The sequence below is a fragment of the Labrus mixtus genome, chromosome 19 (assembly GCF_963584025.1).
Source record: "Labrus mixtus chromosome 19, fLabMix1.1, whole genome shotgun sequence".
NCBI classification, from domain to species: Eukaryota; Metazoa; Chordata; class Actinopteri; order Labriformes; family Labridae; genus Labrus; species Labrus mixtus.
The window spans coordinates 21,470,536-21,493,630 of NC_083630.1; the positions used below are offsets into that span (position 1 = coordinate 21,470,536).

Consider the following 23,095-nt stretch of genomic DNA (forward strand, 5'->3'; position numbering starts at 1 on the left):
ATTTTTAAAAAAATGTCCACGGCTCGCATTTTTGGCAACCAATTAGTTGACAAAGTGACAGAGTTGCATTGGCTGTCGGTCAGATTTGAAGAAGCATTAAGCCTCAAAATAATATTCAGAATATTAGCAACCTCCTCTTCAACCGTTCACTTCTGCAGTGGGCTTGTCTGATGAATAATGACACACAAGTGTATCTCTTAAATATAATCTAATAATGCATAACATATCGGTTATCATTATAGCAGATTGTTTGTGGGTCTTACCTGACAGGACTGTTCCTGCTGTCCGGATCTCGAGCCAATACGGCGCCAACCTCTGTGCCACTCTGTGCGTTCTCGTATACATCCAGATTGTAATGGTCAACGGAAAAGACAGGTGCTTCGTCCACGTCCCCGACTGTGATTTTAAGGGTGGCAGTGTCTTTGAAAGAACCAAGGTAGGAAAAACGAGGATCCACGTGTGTATTCACGCCTTCAATGTGGAGGGTGTAGGTCTTCTTTCTCTCGTAGTTCAGAGGCTGTCCGCAAAAGGCACCAAAGGATGAAAAGAGATTAGCAAGCCCATAGGGTAAAGTTGTGTTCATTTATTTTGAAGGCTAGAAACATGAAGTGCAAGCCATCTTAAGAGTCTACAAGGAAAGCAAATCCCAAGATAACGAGATAAATAAATCCAGATCTCCAGAAAACAACCAAAATGTACTCCTTAGCGAGGGGAAACTGACAAAATCTAAATGTATTGATGCATGTTTGTATCCGTGTCAAAGACTGGTGCTGAAGTGCAACATCTACAGGACATCTACTCTGAAAGTCACATGCTATACCTTTAAAGTATTTGTTACTTTGTAAATCAAAGTGTTCTTCTTCTACTCCTCTTTTATTGGTGAATTGCTTCCCATTAAAGTGTATTATTACTTCCACCATCTGTTACAACTCCCTACAGAAAGCAATTTTGCATTGTGTATGCATCAGTGTCCACGTAGGCTTTTAAAATATTGAATACAACCTGCTCATCAAAATGCTACTTTACAGCAATGCTTGTTAAAAATCAGTGACCCATTAAGTCAAAAGGCTGACAAACACAGCCTTTTCCTCGTATATTTTTGTGATGATTCCCTGATCAATCACATTTCTTGACAGCTTGCTTTTACCTTTTTGAGGCTGATGATTCCCTCTCTGGTGTCCCTCTCCGTGGAGATGGAGAACATGTTGGCCCCCTCTGAGTTAATGATGCTGTACTTGATGTCTGCATTGACGCCCAGGTCCTCATCGTTGGCTTTGATCTTCCCTACCGGTTTTCCTACTTGAGCTGATTCAGGGACGTACAGCTGGTAGTTTTCTGTGGATGAGATTTGGCGTGTGCCCGTTAAGAAACAGCTAAACACATGTTTTAAACAGAAGCTGATCTGCCCCTCATCATTGTCTGAATGCTCTACTAAAAAAAAGGGCTTGGCTAAGCAGTTTGATTCTGCCACCAATTGTTCCTGAGGGAATGTCATTAAAAATACTCTGCAGTGCTTCAGCTGACATTAAATGTTAAACTGAGGTTGATAGCAATGCACTGAGGCAGATGATTATTGAGAAAAGCTTGATGGTTTTGAAAGAGTTTGTCCCTGCAGCACAAAATGAAATACTAGCATCCAATTTGTGTCATTGGGAACTTTTTGAGAGATAATCACAACTTTGTCATGACTTAAGTATATCATTAAAATGGAGAAAACGGGAGCACCAGTAGCCTAGCGGTTATGTCGCGTACCCCATGTACAGAGGCTGTAGTATTTGTCGCAGCGGCTGTGGGTTCGAATCCAACCTTGGCCCTTTGCTGTATGTCATCTCCCACTCTCTCCTCCCAACATTTCCTGTCTCTCTTCAGCTGTCCTATCCAATAAAGGCAAAAAGGCCCCAAAAAATATGTCTGCAGTATTTGACTACTGAGTAATACTGTATATTAAACATGAAGAATACTGAGCTTATGCAATTAGGGTAGTAGTAGTAGTAGTAGTAGTAAAGTATTAACATAGGAAACATTACCAATTTGCAGAATTAGCCTTTTGATTAGTTAACTAACTGACACACATGAAGACAACAATGTATCAGTGTTGAGAGTTTTCCAATGGAGGCGATGCTGTAATGCAATGTAGGTTAATTGAGTTGCACCAAACATGAACAAGTATCTATTTTAAGAGAACTTGAGCCTGTGTTTTGTTGTCTGGACTGTATTTATAGGATCAAGTTGTATACATACTTTGTGGAAACTTGGGCGGGTTGTCGTTGATGTCTGACAGAGTGATGTTGATGGTGGTGGAGCCAGAGAGGCCTCCGACCTGGCCTGCCATGTCTTTGGCTTGGATAACAACGGTGTAGTGTTCCCTGGCTTCCCGGTCCATGTTAGCTAAGGCAGTCCTGATGATTCCTGCATTGGCGGAAGAAATAAACAAAACAATTCAAGCTAAAATAGTATCAAACAGTTATTTTACTAGGAATATTTCCTATTGTGAACAGCAGACTTACACAAACAGAAATGACTAATTAAGCAGTGTTCAGTAGCACAATACTTGCATTTATTTGTCAAGCAAGCATGCATTCTGTTGACTCAGTAGCTGATACTAGATGAGGGAGATTAGCCAGAATGGGTTCAAGGAATTATAAACATAAAGTGTCAACATGACGGAAGGTTCAGCTAGTGAGAGTTTTTTGAATACATTTTAAGTATGCATAGTGATATCATCTGCATAATAACTTTTTTGTATAAGCAACATTTGTTTAATTCAAATTAATTTAAATTCAAAAAACGTTATGTATCCATTCAAAAACTCAAAAAAGGTTATTTGATACATATTGCAAATAATATAGGACCCAGTATGGGCCCTTGTTGGACACAATTTTGTTCATTTAAAACACTAGAAGATAAATCAACTTCTTCCAAGGGTGTATTTCTTAGACTGACTTTTTTTTCAAATATAAATCAGTTTCTGTTGCAGAGAAACTACTGACGTAAATTACATATAAATGTGTTGTTTTCATAATAATCACAGTACAAAAGCTATAAAAAGCATGATTCTAGACATCATCAAAGAAGAAATCATTGTGAAGCCAGTGAATATAAAACTGTTCGAGTTGTCAACATGAGCTGTCACTGTCTCAATATTTTTTTCCATATAAACATCTTTAAGTTATGGAATACTCAAAGCAATGCATCACACATCCCTTCAAAGACCAATGCCATAAAAGTGTGCTTCTTTCATCTTTGTTTCTCCTGGTACCTCATTTTCAAGGTTATAGCCTTTCCTCACTTCTCATTATATTGAGAATGACTATGCAACCTTGGATCAGGACGGAATGCAACTTTCTGAGGCACCCACTCAATCTCATTTATTACCACAATAACACGGCAAACATAGCCATGAACTTTCACAATGCTAACTTAGTGAAATATGAGTGCACCTCTGCCCGCTGCAGAGAAACTGTGCACAGGTAAATTGTAACAGTAACAAAACCAAAAAGAGTATTTGCTTCCTGTGTTGCTGGGTGCCAGGTGATTTACTGAGTGTAATAGCTCCATGTCCTGCACACATTTTTCTCTGTTTGTGTGCCTTTGTATCTGTGTGGAGTCTTAAGATGTCTGTTTGTTAATATTGGCTTTTGTGTGTTTCTTTGCCTTAGGGCTAATTCGCCATCTTACCTCCTGAAACCACATCACAACCTGGAGCCTGATTTAATATGTTCTCCCAGTTACACCAGTGTTTATTGTAAATCTTGCTTTTCCCCAGGGCCAAGACCCTCTGGCCACGATTGAACTTATGTTCTTGTGAACTTGTGAACCCTGCATTAATACACAACGATTGACTGCAAGCAGCCAGACCTAGAAGGTAATGGGATGGTGTTGATCGTGATGGTAAATGGACTTTGCTGCTGTTGCCTCATGTTGTAAGTGGAAATCACGACACGAGGTGACATTTGACAAGATGGTTTTGGGCAATGAATCAAGGCATCTCATACACCACTGATCCCTGGGAAATTGGCTATTTCCTGAAGTTATCTTGCTATTTCTGCCCATTTTTGTTTAGAAGCCAAAATCACAAAATCAGGCTTATGATAAGATATTTCTGCTTAATTTCATGCTACTTTAAGAATTAATGGGTACAACTGCAATAACCCCTTTTTCCAAACATGGCTGATGAGTAGGGCTGTGTCTGAGTCTGGATTTTGTCTATCAAATTCGATTTGGCTGTGTCATACAATGGTTTGACTTTTATTTCCTTTAAATAGTGCTGCACAGAACACCTACAACAATTACATATTTGGAGTGAACACAAACTCAACCACAATGAACCCTAATGCCAAGGCCAGACTACACATTATAAGCATTACTACAGCCCGATTCAGCAGACCTAGGGTTTCGGGACCCGTCAGTCATAAAAAGATACATTTTTTATTTTTATCCCTTGTAGTGTTTCATAGTGAATGACAACAAAGACCACATCTGGTTCGGTTTACCACCACCCGACAGAAAGTCTAGCATGTTTGATTTTTTTTCTGCCTTCTACGATGTGTTCTGTCACATCATTGATGTTGACCAATGAAAGCACATAGTGCTCCATATGCCCAAAATTAACGAGCGTTAACAAAATGGCCAAGTGAAAGAAGAATGATGAAGTTGGTGCTACCAGATGGAACTATGAGACAGGAAAAGTCTCAACAAACGTTTTTTTTTGGTTTGATTACAGTCTCCTGTACCGGTGTTGTCTAACCCAGTCCCTAACCCTTCAAATGTCATCATGTTGGTCGTCACTAATGTATGGGTCTGTGAACCCCTAATCTGACACAGTGGCCATTTTAACAGACTAAAAGGTCATGTAATCTGACCTCAGCATTAAGGACCGTTTTGAAACATCCATATGTGCAAAGTTACATAGCCAATCAATAAAAGTGCAGACATCTGACTGACAAAATGCAAGTTGAATTGAATTGAGTGAATCGCTTCATTGACTTCAAGGGGGCCGCCAAACTGACAAGACTGTTTTCTTAGTATCAGCAGAAAAAATATAATTTTACTACAACTCCAAGTATTTCAAGGCCATATACCTTATCAAATTATGCAGGTGCTGTCACAACAGCACCATTCTGTTGTCAGAAGATTAAGAAAGGCAGCTGTTGTCAGCCGTCCACTATAAGACAGACAATTAAATTTATAGACCAGCTGGCAAACTTGTTGAAGCATTTCACATCTAGCAAGTCATATATTTTGAAAGAGCATTAAACAAAGTTTTGAATTACGCTCACCAGGTGCCTAGAAATAGTGCTCCTGCATTACCTTCTGTAATTGTATTTGTCAACACAGGGAAACCATCTATAAATAGGAGGATTACACAACACACTAATCCACTCACACAAGGGTTTTCTCGTCAGCTCTGGTCACGGTGTCCAAAGTTCATTTAGTACTCAGTTCCCATTTCTTATCTTGACAGCTTGAATTTCCCATAAAAAAATAAGTTTAAAGTGAATTAATACAGTTTTATGATTCCCTAATTTCACAGAAGAGTTAGCTATAGCAGTGTTATACAATAGGTCATTTCCCTCTTTCTTTCTCCAAGACTCTATAGACAGAAACTAATCCACTCGCCTCAGGCAGAATAATCATTAAAAGTGGGTCAAGGAGCAAGGCAGCCAACAGTATTAAGATCCAGGGGATCTAAGGTTACACATCATCTGTCACACTGGGTTGTGGCTGAGGGCTTGTAGACTGCCTGTGAACCTGAACTCATCAGCAGTGAAACAACAGACAGGGACATTTCTTTATAAATAATATGATATATGAGGACTAATTAGAAAAAAAATAACTATCATTGGAATTAGAAATTAAAGAATTTATAGAAGTAGATGGCGGTTAACCATTTGAACATAGTATTGAAATGAGTCCGACTGTATTGGTGCTTTTGCTTAGTGTGATGTCAGTTCTTGAAGTCTCCTGAAATACTTAATAGCACTAGAGTATTTGCAACCTATTCTTAAAAAAATGCAAGTCAACCAACCATAAGGATTCATAAGGTGTCTAAATTTTGCCTTAATTCTGATAATTAAATTAAAACATAAATATCTAAAACTATTCTTAACGTAGGTAAAAAAAAAATCTTGAAACACCGAAAGTAAGTTGAATAAAATAAAGGGCCCACATTGTTGATTTTGTGATGCCATTTCTTGGAGTAGCCTAGAAAGTTCCTAAAATGTGTCGAATCAAAATGCTTTGTACATTTTCCTATTCATGCTTTTGCTATTGTTTTTCCCCCCAACCATTTAACCAGGATTATTCAACAACAATCTTCTAATTCCAGACTGCAGCTACTCCTTGCTGCCCCTCCAGTGTTAACACCATTTTATGTAATATAGCTGAATTGACTCAAACATATATCATGTAATAATCAAGTATTTGCTTTCTGCTAAGAATGATTGTTGCAGTCATTTACACAACTCAGTAGGATCCTCCATTTGGTCTGTATTCAAAGGTTTACAAGGAGAAAGTGTTCTGATGAAAATACATTCAAGAGTTGCACTAACATGGTGATTTTGTAATCTCAATTAACAGCTACAAAAATAAACCTGACAAGGTGAAATAATTTCTATGAATGAGATGTGAATAGAGTTCTGCAGCCACTTTGGTAGAAATTATATCCTATTGATTGTATTTTTTTTCTGGTGGCTGATGCTTCAAGACATTTCCCATGAAAAGGACAGAATCAGTCGACTGGTTAAGAAAGTGTTTTTCAATGCAAGATGTCACAGTATGCTGTGTGTCCTTTAAATGCTCTTTGGAGGAACAAAGAAACAGCACTTGTTCGAGGTTGTGGGATAAAGAAAAACTAGATTTAGCCACTTTTTTCTGTAAAGTTCCTTCAAGCAAATTGCATCGGCTCACTTTGTTTCATGTACTTTCTCGGATAGAGTCTAACAGTGTCATTTTGTGTGTATTAGTTCTGCTTTCAGAGGAACAAGCGTTAAGTAGAGCAGGAAGCAGAAAGACACTAATGTGGTGGAGAACTTTTTTTCTGAGGGATATCAAAGCGAATATTAAGATATTTTTAAACTGTAGCGTTTTCCTTTTGTTGCCTTTTCACAGTTCATTTATCCATTCAATTGTTCAATATAGGAATACGTTCTGGATTTCAGAACGTGAGACACTACTAAAATGGAAGTTGACTAACCTATGAGGAAGTGGTGAATTCTGTCTTTCAAAGTTTAAGCAGACACTAACAGACTGAGTTATGTTGGGTCTCTTACTGAAAGTAAGCCATAATCATTGGTGCCCTTCCTGCTGGATATGCTGTGGTTTTGGGGTGAATGTAAGAAGAAAGTTTGCATCAGTATTTTTATTTGAGATCACAGAGAATTTAATAGTCCCAAAGATGGTGTCTATAAGCAGAACCTGTTTCATAACAGTTAACATAGAAATTATTTTTGAGATCACGGTGATCTCAGGCTTTTGACAAACTGGTAATAATTGATCCTTGAATCGTAGTCAATGATTGAGCAAAATTTGAAGATATTCTCTCTAGGTGTTACTAAGATATCTAGAAAACAATAATAGGACTAGGGATGTTCCTAGGCAACTAATTTCAAAGTCGAATAAACTGAAATTTAAATTCAGACTGACCAACTAATCTAAAGAAGAAAAAAACTCTTGGAAAACAGTCTAAATTAACCACAATTTATTTAACTCAGCTAAATACTGGATCACAGTATCTCTGGGGAAACAATGTATGATTGGTTCACTAAGTATGGCTAACGTTAGCAGAGCTAGCATATCCAGCCTTCAGCCCTCCCTGCAGGTTAACGTCCACATGCCTGTGCTGAATTTGGTTATGCATTACTCCGCTTGATATGCCAAGTTTAACCCGGCACAGCCTACTCGGCAGTGCTCAGGAGGTGATCTGGCACCACTCCAGCTACCAGACCAACTTCCATATTTGGTCCGCACTGGGACTTGAACCGGCGACCCTCCAGTTCCCAACCCAAGTCCCTACAGACTGAGCTACTGCCGCCCCACACATAAAACTTATCTCAGTTTACTACTTAAAAACACTGCCAAACTGCACGTTCAGAGATTCTATCTGTTACTGTTCTTGTTTACATCCAGGCAGTAGAGTGGAGAGAGAAAGCCCACTAAATGGAACTATAGCAAGTCTATGGCTAGAGCCCCTGCTAATTGTGGGTAGCTGCATTACAGATTTTAAATAATATTGACCGTCAATGAGGGCCAACATGTAAAAGTATCAGTAATGCGTTTAATTTACTAGTAATTCTGGTGCAGAGAAGCAAGAGTGACTAGGTGTAATCGTATAGTCGACATAGGACAAACAGACAATTTGGCAGATGAAAAGCAGACGGACAGACTAATATGGAGATGGTCCAGCTGACAAACAAAGCAAAAGAAAAACACAATATAATAGATTGATCACATACATTTCTTGATCAGAGACCAGATCCAAGAAGTTTAGATTTTGCACTTTTTGAATCCTTAACATTTAATATTTTCTAATAGGTTCCCATAGAGAAACTCCATGAACCATACATATGTAACAAACCATTTCCAAGAAGCAGAACACAGGCGATTTATTTTCTACCAAAGTGTTCTTTTCAAAATGCCAGGTCTCAGCATGGATCTGCTGCTCTTGTTTCCAAAACTAATCAAAGTGCTTGCAGCCACTTTTCCTGTAATGATGCGAGGTCTGCAAACTCAATTGGAAGTCCTTCATTATTAACCAGAGTCTTAGCATTACTTAACCTGGGGTCCTTGAGACACACAGATCTTGGCAAGTGGCCACACTCCCCATTAAAACAACACCAAGACAGACGATCTGACCTTTCAAGTCTCTTATTACCCCTTTACTCGTGGAGGCACATCGCTCTGAGCGATATTTCACTGCAGTGGGTTTAGGGATGATAAGTATGCATTAAATATGTGAGGTTTTATTTTCAGGCTTTAGTAATTCCACAGTTCAGAAAGTGAGGATGATTTTCTGTCCATTATTTGCCTTCAAACAAACAAAGGAGAAGCCTACAGAGAGAAAATACTAAACAGAATCAGGGATTTTTGTCCAGCTAGGAAAGTGTAGCAACACATTTTCAGCTAATGCATCACAGCTACATTACAAACCTACAATTGCTGGACTGCACTCCTTCTTAAGTGAAATTCTTTAACAATACAGGAAAGGCAGCAGAGGAATTCTTTGAAATGCCCGAGAACCTGAGAGGTATGTCAGTACTTTGACATGAGGATCGCACCCCTGAACTCCTTTCCCTGTCCATTTCTGATCTGTTATACCTCAGATAGTCTCCGCTAAATCTCTACGGAGCTCGTGAGTTAATTTAGAAAATAATTGAGAAAGCGCTGACTTCCCTGAACCTGGGCCCATTTGACACAGTGAGGTGGTTAGCCTTTTCCTCAACCTCCCCAGTCTATTAAAGTTGATACCATCGCACTATCCACCTCTTTGTCTGGCTGCAAACTTCTAAAGGAGGACAATCTCCTGGGTGAACAAAAAGGATTATAGGAGATTACTAAAGCACTCTTCAATCTCCAGCTTCAGGATTCTTGGTTTTTGGCCCTTCCAATACGATGTTATCCCTGTGTGTCTGCACTCTTAACATTTCTGAAGCAAAGGGAGATAACACTAATAAAAGCAGCTGTGAAAAAAATCTCAGAAATCATAAAAGTACTTCTTTTTACCTCCAAAGAATGCTCTGTCATTCGTTGGTTTGCATATCTGAATGTGAATATCTGGTGGGACTGCTCAAGACTCAAGTGATTGACAAATAGAAAGCTCTTTTCTTGATCCAAGCAGAGGTAAGACTTAATCCATGAACCGCCAAAAACGTCTTGATCTGTGTCAGCTCCTTCAATAAACTCGAACACTTCCAAATCCCAGATCAGCAGAGATATTAGCCTATTTAGGATGCAAAAGGGACTTAGGGGTTCTGCAGTGTGGTGAGGTTTGCCTGTGTGTGTGAGTGAGTACAGATGTGAGGTGGGGATGGAGGGGAGGGGGCATTCGTCTATGAGACTCCAGAGGAACAACCTTGATGTCTCTGCGGGTAAGTGACAGATGCACAGTAGTGATGGGAAAGACAGGAGTTACGACCCGGCTATAAAAAGGATAAATGCAGCTACCGTCTAAGATGTACTTTTGCTGAGATATAGGAAGCTGTTCTAGAAAATGCTGGCTTGCAGTTTTGGAATTTGCAAACCATGTAATCAAGTAAAGTCAATGCGGCGAATGTTCTTAACACAGTTAGCATGTGACTTATTAAATATAACTACTCTGGCGAAGCTAATATTGTCAAATAACCCTGACGAAAAGTGACAGAGCTTTCCAAGAGTAAATCCATCAAAAAAGTACATCCAGGCTTTACTTCTAACTTTTATCCTGTGAGATTTACATTCAGAGAGCAGATAGAGGTTCAGTCTGTTTGTTTAATACTCTGCTGTCCTTGTGCATCTGCTCCTGTTCACCAAAATCCCCAGACAAGTCAAAACATAAGCAGCAGGTTGGGTGCTCAGGGTCCTTCTTAAAGGTACACCTTGTCAGGATTTGTAGGTGTTATTTGAAATTCTTGACTGTAGCAAAGCTTTGTAAACACCCAGCGTCTTTGTTCAATCCAAAAATGTTGATGATTTAATGAAACAACTTGACAATTTTGAGGATTTACAGCGGTAATCATTTACTTTGCTCAAAGTCAAGTAGCTATGGCCAGCAGGCTGTTAGCTTAGTTTGACAGTATAGCTAACAGCTAGCTAGCTATTTGATAGCTCAATTTGAAATTGAGCAAATGTTACTTGCCAAGTTTCTTGAAATTAGACAAAACATCCCCATGTCAAGAAACATAAAAAGTAAGAAAACGGCACTTTCTTTTAAATTACTGTCCTTAACTGCAACTACATGTATCAGACAAGGAGTGCAGGACATTGCAATGAATTATGGGTCTGCAGGTTTTATACTTATTCACCAAGTTATTTCTCTGATTTTACCTCCCACTCTTACTCATTTTGACATAATCCGTGGCCTTCGTTGCTTTAGCCTACTGGACATTTGAAATGAAAAGGTTCAGAGTCTCTAGGCAAAAACATGAATAATCTTGTCAACCTCTAAACTACATTTACAGTAATGACACTTTAAATAATCTCAGGGACAACTTTTTTTTATTTATCTTTTTAATTTGCACACATAAAGACATTTGAACAGTTACGCCTTTATTTAGTGTGCCATTATTGAATCTGTACTCTGTGTACTTGGGAAACACATTTTGGAGATTCATGACAAAGAACAAGAGGAAGGTCAATTCAGAATATTTTGGATTGTCCCATTATTGTTCAATAAAGCTGCTACATTGATGTTCTGCTACCCACAGTTTCTCCCTCAAGCCTGCCATCTTTATCACATGTATCAGTTAGATTTCCGTCTTTACAATGTCGGTGGCATGCTCATTTTTTATACCTCAGTGATGTTAAAAATGAATCCTAATTTCCTGTCCCTTCTTTCACGCATGCTGCATGGCACCAGCAGACGAACCAATTACAAATTTACATCCATGATTGAATCCTATTTACTGCAGTGACAGATGTTTTGATGCTCTTCCATGTTTAATTAATGGGTTAGGTGATATGAACTCAGACATTTTATATTTAGTTATTAACATGTCTGTCATCTGACACTGAAATGCATAATGTGTAATTAAACATGACTGTGCTTTGATTAAAAAAAAAACACCTGCCTGTTTCTTTGTGAATGGTAAGCACTACAAAGTCATAGATCAAGTTTCCAAATGTGAAGGTAATATACTTAAATTTTGCACCTTTGTTAATAATATTTGATGTCTCAAACATACAGGATGCCATCATTAAACATAGCTACAATGGCGTGGACCTACAGGATCTTCATGTCGGGTTTTGCACTTGTAAGCGTAGAGCTTTCATTTTCTTAATGGAGCCAGCTTACAAAACAGATTTATCTAAATGTAGGTGTGATAGTGGTAATTTGCTCATTAAAAAAGCACTTTTAAAGTTATTATGTGTAATGACAGTGCAATTAATTTTGGAGAGGTGATCATGGTAATGTTCCTCTTTATAAGTTTTAATAAACACAGTAACAGTTTAATTAAGATGTACTGCAGAATGAAGCCAAGCACACACTCTGTGGCACACAGTGCTTTAAATGTTAGAGAAATAAGAATGGTAACATTCGAGTTGTACACATCCGCAAATACTCTTTTTTTTTTAAAGGGTCTAAGGCACACATGCACAACATTTGATTATTGTATGCTGACAGACATAACAAAAATGTATATTTGGTAAAGAGTTTCAGCTTGCTTTGCCAAGGCAGCCTGTTATATAAGCCACATGTCCTGTGCCTGTGGTTAATTTTCCATATTAATACAATTTTCAAACTGTCAGAGCGGCCTGCAGTTCCTGGTGGCACTGAAAGGATCAAACCATTTGAGCCAGGGAGGGGGAACAAGTGAAACTGCTAACTTTGTTTCTTGCTGAGGATTTAGGGCAAAGCCGAGACAGTCCTATGGGGATTCCTTCCGCACCATATGTGCAGGCCAAATGCTATCGTTACCCTCTGTCCTTAAATGATCTTTCCTCCTTCCTCATGGGGTCTTGTAAAAATCTGTCACTGTTGGATCCGGCCAGCAGATCCAAGGTCAAATGGGCAGAGGTGGATTTGTTGGCGTGTGTGTGTGTGTGTGTTTGGAACTGTGTGTTCTTTAAATTCTGCTAATGATGCGTGTATATCCCTTTGTGATGTCTCCAACATGTAGGGAATCCGCTACCTGTGGATGTAACACGCTAATGCACTGTGAGACATGTGCATAAGCAGCTTCAGCTCCCCAGCGTGACGCTCAAATGTGGCAGCATGCCAACACAACTACTTTAAGACTTGGGCTGAGTATATTTAAGATCACATGCAAGCGTGGCTCTCGTGGCCATGTGCATGTTTTCCACTGACCACTGGAGTTTCTCCTGCTAATTTAAGTGAGGAAGGGTGGTTTGCTGGTGGCAGAAAAAACAACAGAGACTTGTGCAAATGAATACATGAGGGAGGAATAGAGCTGTGCTGAAAGAGCAGCTGCCTAGCCCTTCGATCAAGATGCAGAGTCAGCTCAGGCAAAACGAGCCATCTGATGTGTCCGAAAGCCCACTGCATACAGAAAAAATCATATAATTATTTTTTTAATCGAGAGCATGATTTCGACTACACTAACAGAGCTAATATACCAGAGTATGAGGTTTTGTGTGCACAAAGCCCAGTTTCCTTGCAAAAGCATTGGCATTGCTTCAGCCTCACCACAGCGCTGTGAAATTGCTCCATCAATCCCCCACCGCCTTTCCCCCCCAAGGTAAAGTCAAAATATTCCGCGTTTCATTTGTGTTGCTCATTCAGCAAAGAATTCATGTTTTACATGGGCGTTGTAGTCTCAAAGGGGCCAATAGTTGCTCCAGACAGCAATGATTCAGTTCATACAATCGCATTGTTGTTCATGTTAACCGGCAGCAGCAGAATCAGCCGAGGCAAGCATGTAAAACTTCAAACACAAACGTGCACGAACAAACCCTTTTGTGAGACAAAGAGAGATCAGAAATAAACATGCGCACACTCACGGGGACACATTTTCACATCATATAAAAGTTATATATCTTGTACTTTAAAAGGTTTATTAACATTTAATAGATTCCAGCAGAGGCCTCTCAGACAATAGATGGACTGAAAAGACGGAGCACTGCCTGTCCGGGCTTTTTACCTCCTTTTCTAAAGGTAGGAAACAATGGCTTTCTGAACACATCTCCGCAAATGGCTCCTTTGACCCTTGAGGAGTTAGTTATGGCCAACAAAAAGTGGGTTTGCGTGCTTGACAATACAGCAGTTGTATGAGTGGTCTATAACTCTACTGTGGCTGCTTTCTGGCTTTTACGATGTCAGACGTGTGGCAGCAACAGAACAGAATGTTCACTGCAGGGATTGTGCACAGACTTCACAGCATGATGTACATATCACTTTGGGAGATCAACAATAGAAACAGAAATGAAGCATTACACCCATTTATGAAAATAGATTTTAGCGTGCTTTTCTAAAAATTCATTTTACCCAAGAATGCAATAATACTGCACCTGTTTTGGGGTCGACGGAGAAATATGGCTGTCCTTGTAGAATACTGTAGACTATCCTGGCGCTGTTTCCATATGTGGGGTCGTCGGCGTCAGTCGCTGTGACTTGCAACACAGATGTGCCTAAAAAATGAACACAGTACAAATTATTTTCCAGACACTGTCATGGACAGGTTTTTTTTTTAAGGTCAATACCATGATATTGTTGAATAAAAGCCGTTTGTTGGAAATCTCCAAGCAACCATGTTGTGGTGTTTTTGAGTCCCCGGGGGAATTACTGTGCAATAGATGTTAATATATGGCAGCAAGGTTACAGAGAGAGTGACACTTTAAATGCTGGACACATCCTCAATTTAAAACAGAAGAGATGCAACATTGTGGTTTAGCATGCTTTAGCAAATACTCACACAATATTTTGCATAATATGCTGCCGACTGTACATAACTTATCTCCACAAGAACAAAAAAAGTATGTTGTTAGCTTGCAATCTGTCTTCACAAAAACACTGAATAAGTCAAAAAGAATAACTAGCACTGAAATACATTTGGTATTAAATGATAATGAGAAATCAAGTCTTTATGGGTGCAGATGCACAGAATACACTGGCTGTAGTTCATAAGTTATACCACATGAATGTAAAATAGACATTTTTTAGACATTTTTCTAGTCATTGTCCTAGTCTTAGGATGATAAATGGAGAATAGCATACAAATGTTGGTGTTAGTTTCTGAGTGATTTTTTTTGCAAAAGATGACAACAACAAAGATAAGAGCTTAAAACACTTAGGACAGCTCAGTATTTACAGTGTAATCTAAAAAAATGATGCGTTAAAGCCATTGTGGTCCAATTTAACACATGGAGTGATGCTCAACCAGCATTACAGGCTTCATTAAGCCATTATAATTGCATGATGAGCGCATTTTAATTGCATTGTTAGCTTACATTGTGCATTAGTATATGTAGCAATCCTAGCTTGGTTGTGTAAGGGGACATATGAGCTATATGATACATCCTAAAGCCTGTAAATCTTCTTGCTCTGTAGTTTCATATGGGAATTTGACTCAATTAAACAAGTGAAACTCAGTACACTGTGTCCCACTTGTGTTTTTTTTTTTTTTGTGGTGGGGGGGGGGGAGAGATTCCTAAAGGAGCAGTGAGAAATGTCAACCATAATGAACAGTGTAGTCGACTGTATGCTTGGTCTCTCTGAATCCATGTAGACATTGCTGAGGAAATTGCAGTGGGAATGATTTTTGACTTAATCAAATCCGGGAATTTTCTTGAAAGCTAAACTGGTTCAGAGTCATCTGTCTAGGAAAGGTTATTAGAAAGTACATAAATCAACTGATGAATAGGGATGGAAAAAAAGATAGATTCATGTAGAAATCAAGATTCTTATCTTCTGAGATTATAAATAGATTCATAACTTCCAAAAATCTTTTTTTGGCTAATCAGTCACTCCCTGCTAAGTGCTAAGGCTAGCTCTTTAACTCAGTACAATGCCAAATGGAGCAGCAAGAAATTCAGCCAGTCTCACAGATGACTGGAGTAGATCCTGAAGTATGTACTAATTCAAAAATTGTCTTTAAATCCATGAAATCCAGAATCATGTTGAATCGAAAATAGATTTGGAATCGAATCGTGACCCCAAGAATCAAAATCGAATCGTGAGACACCCAAAGATTCCCAGCCTGACTGATGAACCTTGAATTGTTCTATATTAATGGCTTAAGTAAAGAAAATCATATATGTCATCTTGTATGATGGATTTTTCTGTACAGTAAAATGACTGGGAAATGTTCTGTATAACGTTAACTCCAATACACAGTTATACTAACAGCTAATTCACTCATTATGCACTCCTTAAAGTATGTATAATGGGCTTGCCATTGCTCACAATGCACTTCAACTTAAGTGCTCAAGTACTGTATAGTTCAAACTATTGAGGTGATGAGTGCTACATTAAAAGGTCTGATTAAAGAGCCAACACTGGAGTAAGTCTATGCTAAGTTTGCAAATAACCCCCTGTTGGGAATCTGGTCTTTTTGGGTCCTTAGGTCCAAGTTTCCTTTCAAGTGAAGGGCTTGACAGTTTCTCCTCATTTTCCAGTGAAGGTGAACTGCATGTTTGCGTCTCCGCCACGTTTACTAGTTTGTAGCTTCCTGTTTGGTGCTGGCCAGAATGCTCCTATTAGTTGTTGACGATTGTCAAGTCATTGAATAGCACAATATGGATAAAACCAGACAGGCTTAAAGCAGCTCTGATCAAGTTTTATGACCACCTCAAACCAAACGACCAAAATCACAGGAGTGTGCCACTAATCCAGCAAAAATGTTTATTATTTTATTCCAACCTTGGAAATGTTTCTCTGACTTTAACATTGCTTAAAAGTCATTTGATGTAAGGCCAGCATTAGAAGAATGAGGCTTAAACACCTGCTGGTGCTAAACTGGTGACTGAAAGCATTGATACTGATGTTAAAAAGTTTGCTAATCTTGGAGTCATTGTATACAATTGAGTTACTACATATTGGTATTAACCTGAAACCATCAAGCCCCTTTTCTCTAAATTGAAGTAAATTGACTATTTTCAAAGATTTAACATTTACAATGACTTCAAAATCAAGTCTACACTGCATTGTCTGAATGTAAGACTGTTTCAGGGTTAGAGAAGTATATTTGTGGTTTCAGTTGTGTACTCCGCCTTGCATTGTACCAGGATGACTTTTTAAAATGGCAATGTTCCTGGTGGCCACAATTACAGAGAACAGAGTCTAATTTATCGGTACATACAGCCTGTGCCCCCTTAATAACAGTGTGTAATATCTTTATGACTAAGGTCAAGTTAAAGGTTTTTTTTTCCACACTGGACTATCTCATATTGAGAAGTCTGTTTTATTTTTTATCCTCTCTATTATAGTTCATGACAAATCTCTTGATATATTGCAGTCCAATACAACACAGTGACTTAATATGACCTCAGTGCTAAAACATATAATTCAATGAACACCTTTATGACACTGTCTGGACAATATAGGCATCATAAAAGTAGACTTTACGGCAGAGCTGTTGAATTGGATTGCACAAGACTGGACAGATGTACCTTATAAGGTGACCACCGAGTGTATATGACTTGGTCATATTGGTCTGACTTTCCAGGATACTTGCACTGCAAGAGTTTGAATAAATTGCAAGCATGCCATAGTTCAAAATCAGGGCATGTAGTTCTGAGTTTCTTGCAAAGACATTGTGTAATTTGCTTGGCTCTACATAACCAAATCATTATGCCCATTAATTACCCCCATGACAAACATTGTTCCAATTTGTATCTACTTTATTTTTAAAGACCCAAAGTGACTCATTCCCCAACCGCAAAACATAATGTACTTTTAAAAAGACCAAGGATAGACTCTGACAAATTGTATTAAAACCATTGGATTCTCCTTATCCTCCCTCAGTCTGAGTTAAAGATTTTGTATAATCTTCTTTCATTTGCACTTTGATTTGGTTGTGACATGAAAAACCCAGAGCTATACAGCATTGAAGCCGCAATTAGTTTGTGAGATGTTGGGTGATACTTGGTAAGATGAAATAAGATGGCATCTTAATGGAGGAAAAATTTCAATACGCTGCTTTTCAGAGAGGCCTGTCATCAGATACGGGAAGTGCTTTGAAATCTCAAAGAGAAAGAAAATGTGTAAGTACATCTCAAAAGACATCAGATGTTAGAGCAAGCTAAAACAACATTGATCTGTGTTTTATGATGGATGAATGCATTTACTGAAAACAACATTTGAGAGCGGCAAAGGGAGGAACATAAGTCCTTATAATGGAACTCTGAAATCTCAATTTGGTTGTTTATTAAGAACTCAACACTTGCCCATGTGTGCAATTTGGATCAATTTCCGTACATCAGTTCCAAGAGCAGTCATTTAATCATAACTCTTCATCTACACAGACCACTACTACTTCCTTTAGGTTTTGAAACCAGCATTAAACAGTCATTTTACCAGGAGTGAAATGATTGACTGGAAAGCAGAGCTTCTTATCTCCAGCACTTCCATTTAGAGACATCAACTGGGTGATGTGTACAATAGTAGGAAATTGATACTTCTTGTATCTGGCACTCTAAAATATATGAATACATTGAATAGAAGATATGACGTAGCAACATTGGACTACCTGGCAAGCGCCCAGCCAATCAATTTAGGATTAAAAAAAAGAGCACATCACAACCAATTAGCTGCCACACATTTGCAGACAATCCCCTTCCTGCACTCTGGAGCACCAGTATTGACAAATGCTGGGGGATTAGTGCTCTGGAGTGTGAGGACAGTTGATTGTTACAGCCGATTTGACGCAGCAGACTCAGAACCGAAGAGGAATTACTTTAATGGACACCAGCAAAAGAGGGGGCGGGAAAAAAGGCTAATTATTTTCCCCAGTCGATGATTTCCTTCCTTGGGTCATCACTGGTGATTGATTCTTTTTGTGCATTCCATGATTAAGTTAGCAAGTGAACACTGAAACTTTTAAATGAATGGTCTAGTTAGAAGTGAACCGATGATTTCAAAGCACAGATTAGGTTTGCAAATGTATATTTTATGAGTCTACTATGCACTCGTCCAAAGATAAAGGTTATGTTTCCAATACGTCGAACTCAAATCTTTTAATGTAGGATTCAATTCTAGGGCTGCCTGCTCATCGTCAACCAAATGTTAGTCAATGAAAAGTGTTTGGACCAGCAAAGTCTTCATTGGTTGGGAAGCCTTAGAACCTTTTTTTCTTTCGTCCCTGCATCTGTTATGCCTATATATAGGAGAGAGGCTTGTGCATATAAAGTTTATTGCAGTGATATTTCATGACCATTCTTCAGTACTTATTTAGCTAACGTTGCAGTAAACTGGTGCCAGGCTAGAGCAAACTGAATCAGCCTAGTGAATACAGAGGTCTGTGAAATATAGTTCCTAGAACTGAAGAAAGGGAGTAACAATGTCATACTGTGTTGTATCAATTTTCAGTCTACTTGTTGGTTCTTCTGAACCATTCAGAATCATTAATGTTAGCATTGTCATTTACCGGCAGCTCGCTTTCCCGGTGCACTTGTAAAAAACTCTTTTATAAAAGGCTCATTGTTTTGCATTTTTTTCCATACTTTAGCACAGTCATCTATGTTACTGATAATGTTCTTTTCTGCCCAAGTACTCGAGCCATTTACAATACCCCTCAAAATTCCCCAATTACAAAAGAGTTGTCAACATGAAAGTACCTCTCCCCATCTTTACCTTAGAAAGACTCCGCCTCTCTACGATGCTCTTTCTACACCCATTGATGTTACTAACCTGTTGCTAGTTAACCTTATTAACCATGAGCTGTTCCATTGGGTGTTTTTTTAGGCATTTCACAACTTTTCCAGTCTTTGTTGCAACTGTCCAATCAACATGCAACATGTCTGCATCAAATTCAAATGTAGCATACACCTTTCCAAAAAAACATTGTAATTTCTCAGTTCATACATTTGACATTTGTGCTATTTCCAATTAAACGTGGGGGTTTAATGTTTTGTAAATCACCAAATTCTGACTTAATTCACGTATCATACAACACCCCAAATATTGAGGAAATAGGGCTGAAATGTTTAATCATGAACTTGCATGACTAGTCAACTACTGACTGACACTCATGGGGAAAAAAAACCTTTTATCAGGTTATTTTATATTTTTGTCCTACGCTACAAACGGCACCTTTGTCTCCTTCAAACACGACCTTAAATAAAATGATTAAGAAGCTAGAAAACATCATGCATAACTCATTAGCTCTCACAGGGCAGTACTCTCAGAATTAAGACATGCACTTCACACATCAAACTGAAAAACAAATATACTGACTGGTGAAGTTGTATGTGTGTCAGGCATGCCTGTTCATGAATATTCATGAATCCAACCAGGGAGATATTGACTGTTTATAAAGAGGGCGCCTACAGGTCTATCGGGGTTTGCATATTTTATCAGTCTTGCACATTTCCATCTTCTTGCCGCAAGAAACCAATGAAGGCATTCCTTCCCTCTTTACGACATTTCCTAATAAGTATTCCTACCTCCTTTGCAGCAACAGAAAATATTATTTTAGACAGACAGCTTTAAATGGAATGTTTTCAACAAACTGTCAGCGTCACATATTCACTATTTTATAGTAAATTCCAAGCAAAATTGCTTTGACAGCAGTTTGGCTACATTTTGGACAACCTGCATATGTCTTGAAGGATGCTGTGAAATATTTTAGCACAGTACTTTGGGGTTGTTGTGCTTTGAGGCAGAATACACCAGACTGGGAAAAAGGGTGGCTTTTGTTCACCCAGGCTAAAAACAGAACTGTACAATAAAGAAATAAAAAATAGATGTTTTGCCACATGATGCTGGGCGTATGAAGAGCGGTTGTCTCTGAGGAGGTGGATAGAGGCTTTTCTTTCCTCTATGATGTGAAGGACTCCACAGTCTCGATGGCGGGGATTGCTGTGGAGGCATTATTGAGTGCTTTATAAAGACCTGCCCACTCGGGAAGCCATCACAGCAACCAGAAAACAAAGATGAAAAAGAGGACTCGGCTGGCTTACAGAAGATCAAACATTCTGGAGAACATTATCCAGAGAGGACAAAGCAGAATGCAGCATGGGGTAATAGCATGTTTGATCATGTTTGTTCATCCTAACACCTTCCTGTAAACCGTGTCCCAGCATTACTTGGTCATGAGTTGATTGGAAACATACACAAGATGTAGAATTGAAGGTCTCACCATTACATTTTTTTGTCTTCACCGCAGGGCTAAAAAAGGATTACATGCAGGAAAAATAGCTCAAAATAAAACAAAAATAACTCAAGCCCAGACAGTTTTTTCTGCTTCAACCCACTCAGGTGAAGGCTTACTGCTTAGGACAGCAGAGAGCAATCATTTGACAGTTCATTTGAAATTGTAGCATTACTCACCCAATTCAGACATCTCAGGCACCGTCGCTACAAAGGGTCCATCTGGAAATTTGGGTGCATTGTCATTGATGTCTTGTACTTTGATGATGAATTCCGACTTTGGTTCCAGGGCCTCCTCCGTGTTGCGGTCCAAGGCTTGTGCATGCAGGACATAATGCGTTTTCCTCTCCCGATCCAGGCTCTTCGCGGCGTGAATATCTCCTGTCACTTCGTCGATGATAAATATAGTCCCGGCTCCTTCCCCGCTCAGGATGTATCTGACGGATCCGTCGCCTTTATCTGAGTTGGAGTGAAGCTGCAAGGGAGAGCAGACAGACGTTGTGTGAATGCAGGAAATGGTACACTGCCAAAATGACTTCTTACGGTTGTTTTCAGGATTCAGGATTTCAAACAAGTTTTGCTAAATTTTCACTGGCCTCGGTGCAATGATGTAGAGGAGAAATATATTCAAAGGGACTTCTTTTACAAAGATTATTAGAACTCAAAATAATTGGTTGGTTACTATTTCAGTCAACCAATCATATATTGTGCTAAAAAAAGGCTTTGTTATGGTATTACACAAAAATCATTACATTTTAATTTTTTTAATTTTACATACTCTGGTGTTACACTCTTATTGAGATACATACTTCGAACACACTTAGGCCCAAATTACACACTGTGGACATGCATTAAAGGAGAGATGCTACACATGGAGTGCACCAGAGCTGTTGGTTTGGTGCCTTGCTCAAGTGTACTAGGGCAGTACTCGGGAAGTGACCTGGCACCTCTCCAGCAACCATACCAACTTCGATACTTTGGTCCACAGCTTGACTTGGACACCAAGATTCTGGTTACCAGCCCGAGTTCCGACAGACTGAACTATTTTCGCCCCATTGTAAAGTTGCAACAACCTGCAACATTTTTCTTTTTATGTGACTCTAAGTTGATTGTTTTGGGGTACTGGACTGATAAAAAAGAAGAAAAAAGAAGGTGATATTAGCTAAAGATTTAGGACATTTTCTAACCGTTTTAAAAGACTTTGCAATGCATTCATTGGGACAGGACAATAGATAGTAGAGCGTTAGACACTAGCCCTGGCCGCCCACCCTGAGGACAACAGCCTACGCACATGAGAAATCAATCGATGTCTGAATCATGAAACACAATTTCAAAATGGATGAAAATGAACAATACGTGCAGCCCTGCTCTTTATATGAAGATTTTATAAGAATAAAATAAACATCAGAACTACTCTTTCTGCTAATGCCTCTTAAGTAAAAAAAAAAAACTCTTTATATAGCAGTAACCTTTGCGTCATTACTGCACTACACTGAGGTCCTCAGCCTGCTCCAGCTTCAAAAAGCTCCCAACATCCATCTCAGACACTACATTATTCAATAATTCTCTCTCAGGCTCAGCTGTACCCAAGCTGCACTAAAGAAAATGCATCTTTGGAGATTAAAGTTTTTGGAGAAATCCTTATAACACAGCTCAGATGAAGGAGCTCTGCCTCTTTCTCACCAGGAGAGAGAGAGAGAGAGAGAGAGAGAGAGAGGAATGAAAGAGAAAAAAAATGAGCCACTTGTTCAGCCATAATTGACACCAAGAGGATTAAGACTTTTCATGCCGATTGCTCAGCTGGGTCGCACTTTTAAACTTTATGAAGACATCTTCCAATACCTCTGAATTGCCTTACAATGGTGGAATGGTGACGTCGTTGTTTAAACAATTTCATTTTCACACATGAATAAAACATGTTAAGAAACTCACGTTTTTTTTTTTTAAGTCACCCCCCCAGGGAAATATAACAGCCCAACATAACAGCATAATACATTTCCATTTTGCATTGGCAGCACTTTATATACTGGTGGTATTGTACTGTAGCTGTTCTTAAATGCAGATGCACATCAACCTTTGAATTGAGAAAAAAAGCGCAGCACAGGCTCATCTGGAACAAGATGCAAAACACACACA

General features: G+C 38.9%; 1 protein-coding gene across 2 annotated transcripts in view; it reads right to left on the reverse strand.

The window, feature by feature from the left end:
* Window positions 1-23,095, reverse strand: part of LOC132994606 (cadherin-18) — a 190,061-nt gene that overhangs the window by 35,895 nt on the left and 131,071 nt on the right. For both annotated transcript variants that reach the window (XM_061065085.1, XM_061065084.1), the window contains exons 3-7: window positions 21,140-21,434; window positions 14,161-14,280; window positions 2,242-2,409; window positions 1,148-1,335; window positions 264-517 (exon numbers count right to left, since the gene is read on the reverse strand). In XM_061065085.1, coding sequence (XP_060921068.1) covers window positions 264-517; window positions 1,148-1,335; window positions 2,242-2,409; window positions 14,161-14,280; window positions 21,140-21,434 — 1,025 coding nt within the window. The remainder of the gene's footprint in view (window positions 1-263; window positions 518-1,147; window positions 1,336-2,241; window positions 2,410-14,160; window positions 14,281-21,139; window positions 21,435-23,095) is intronic.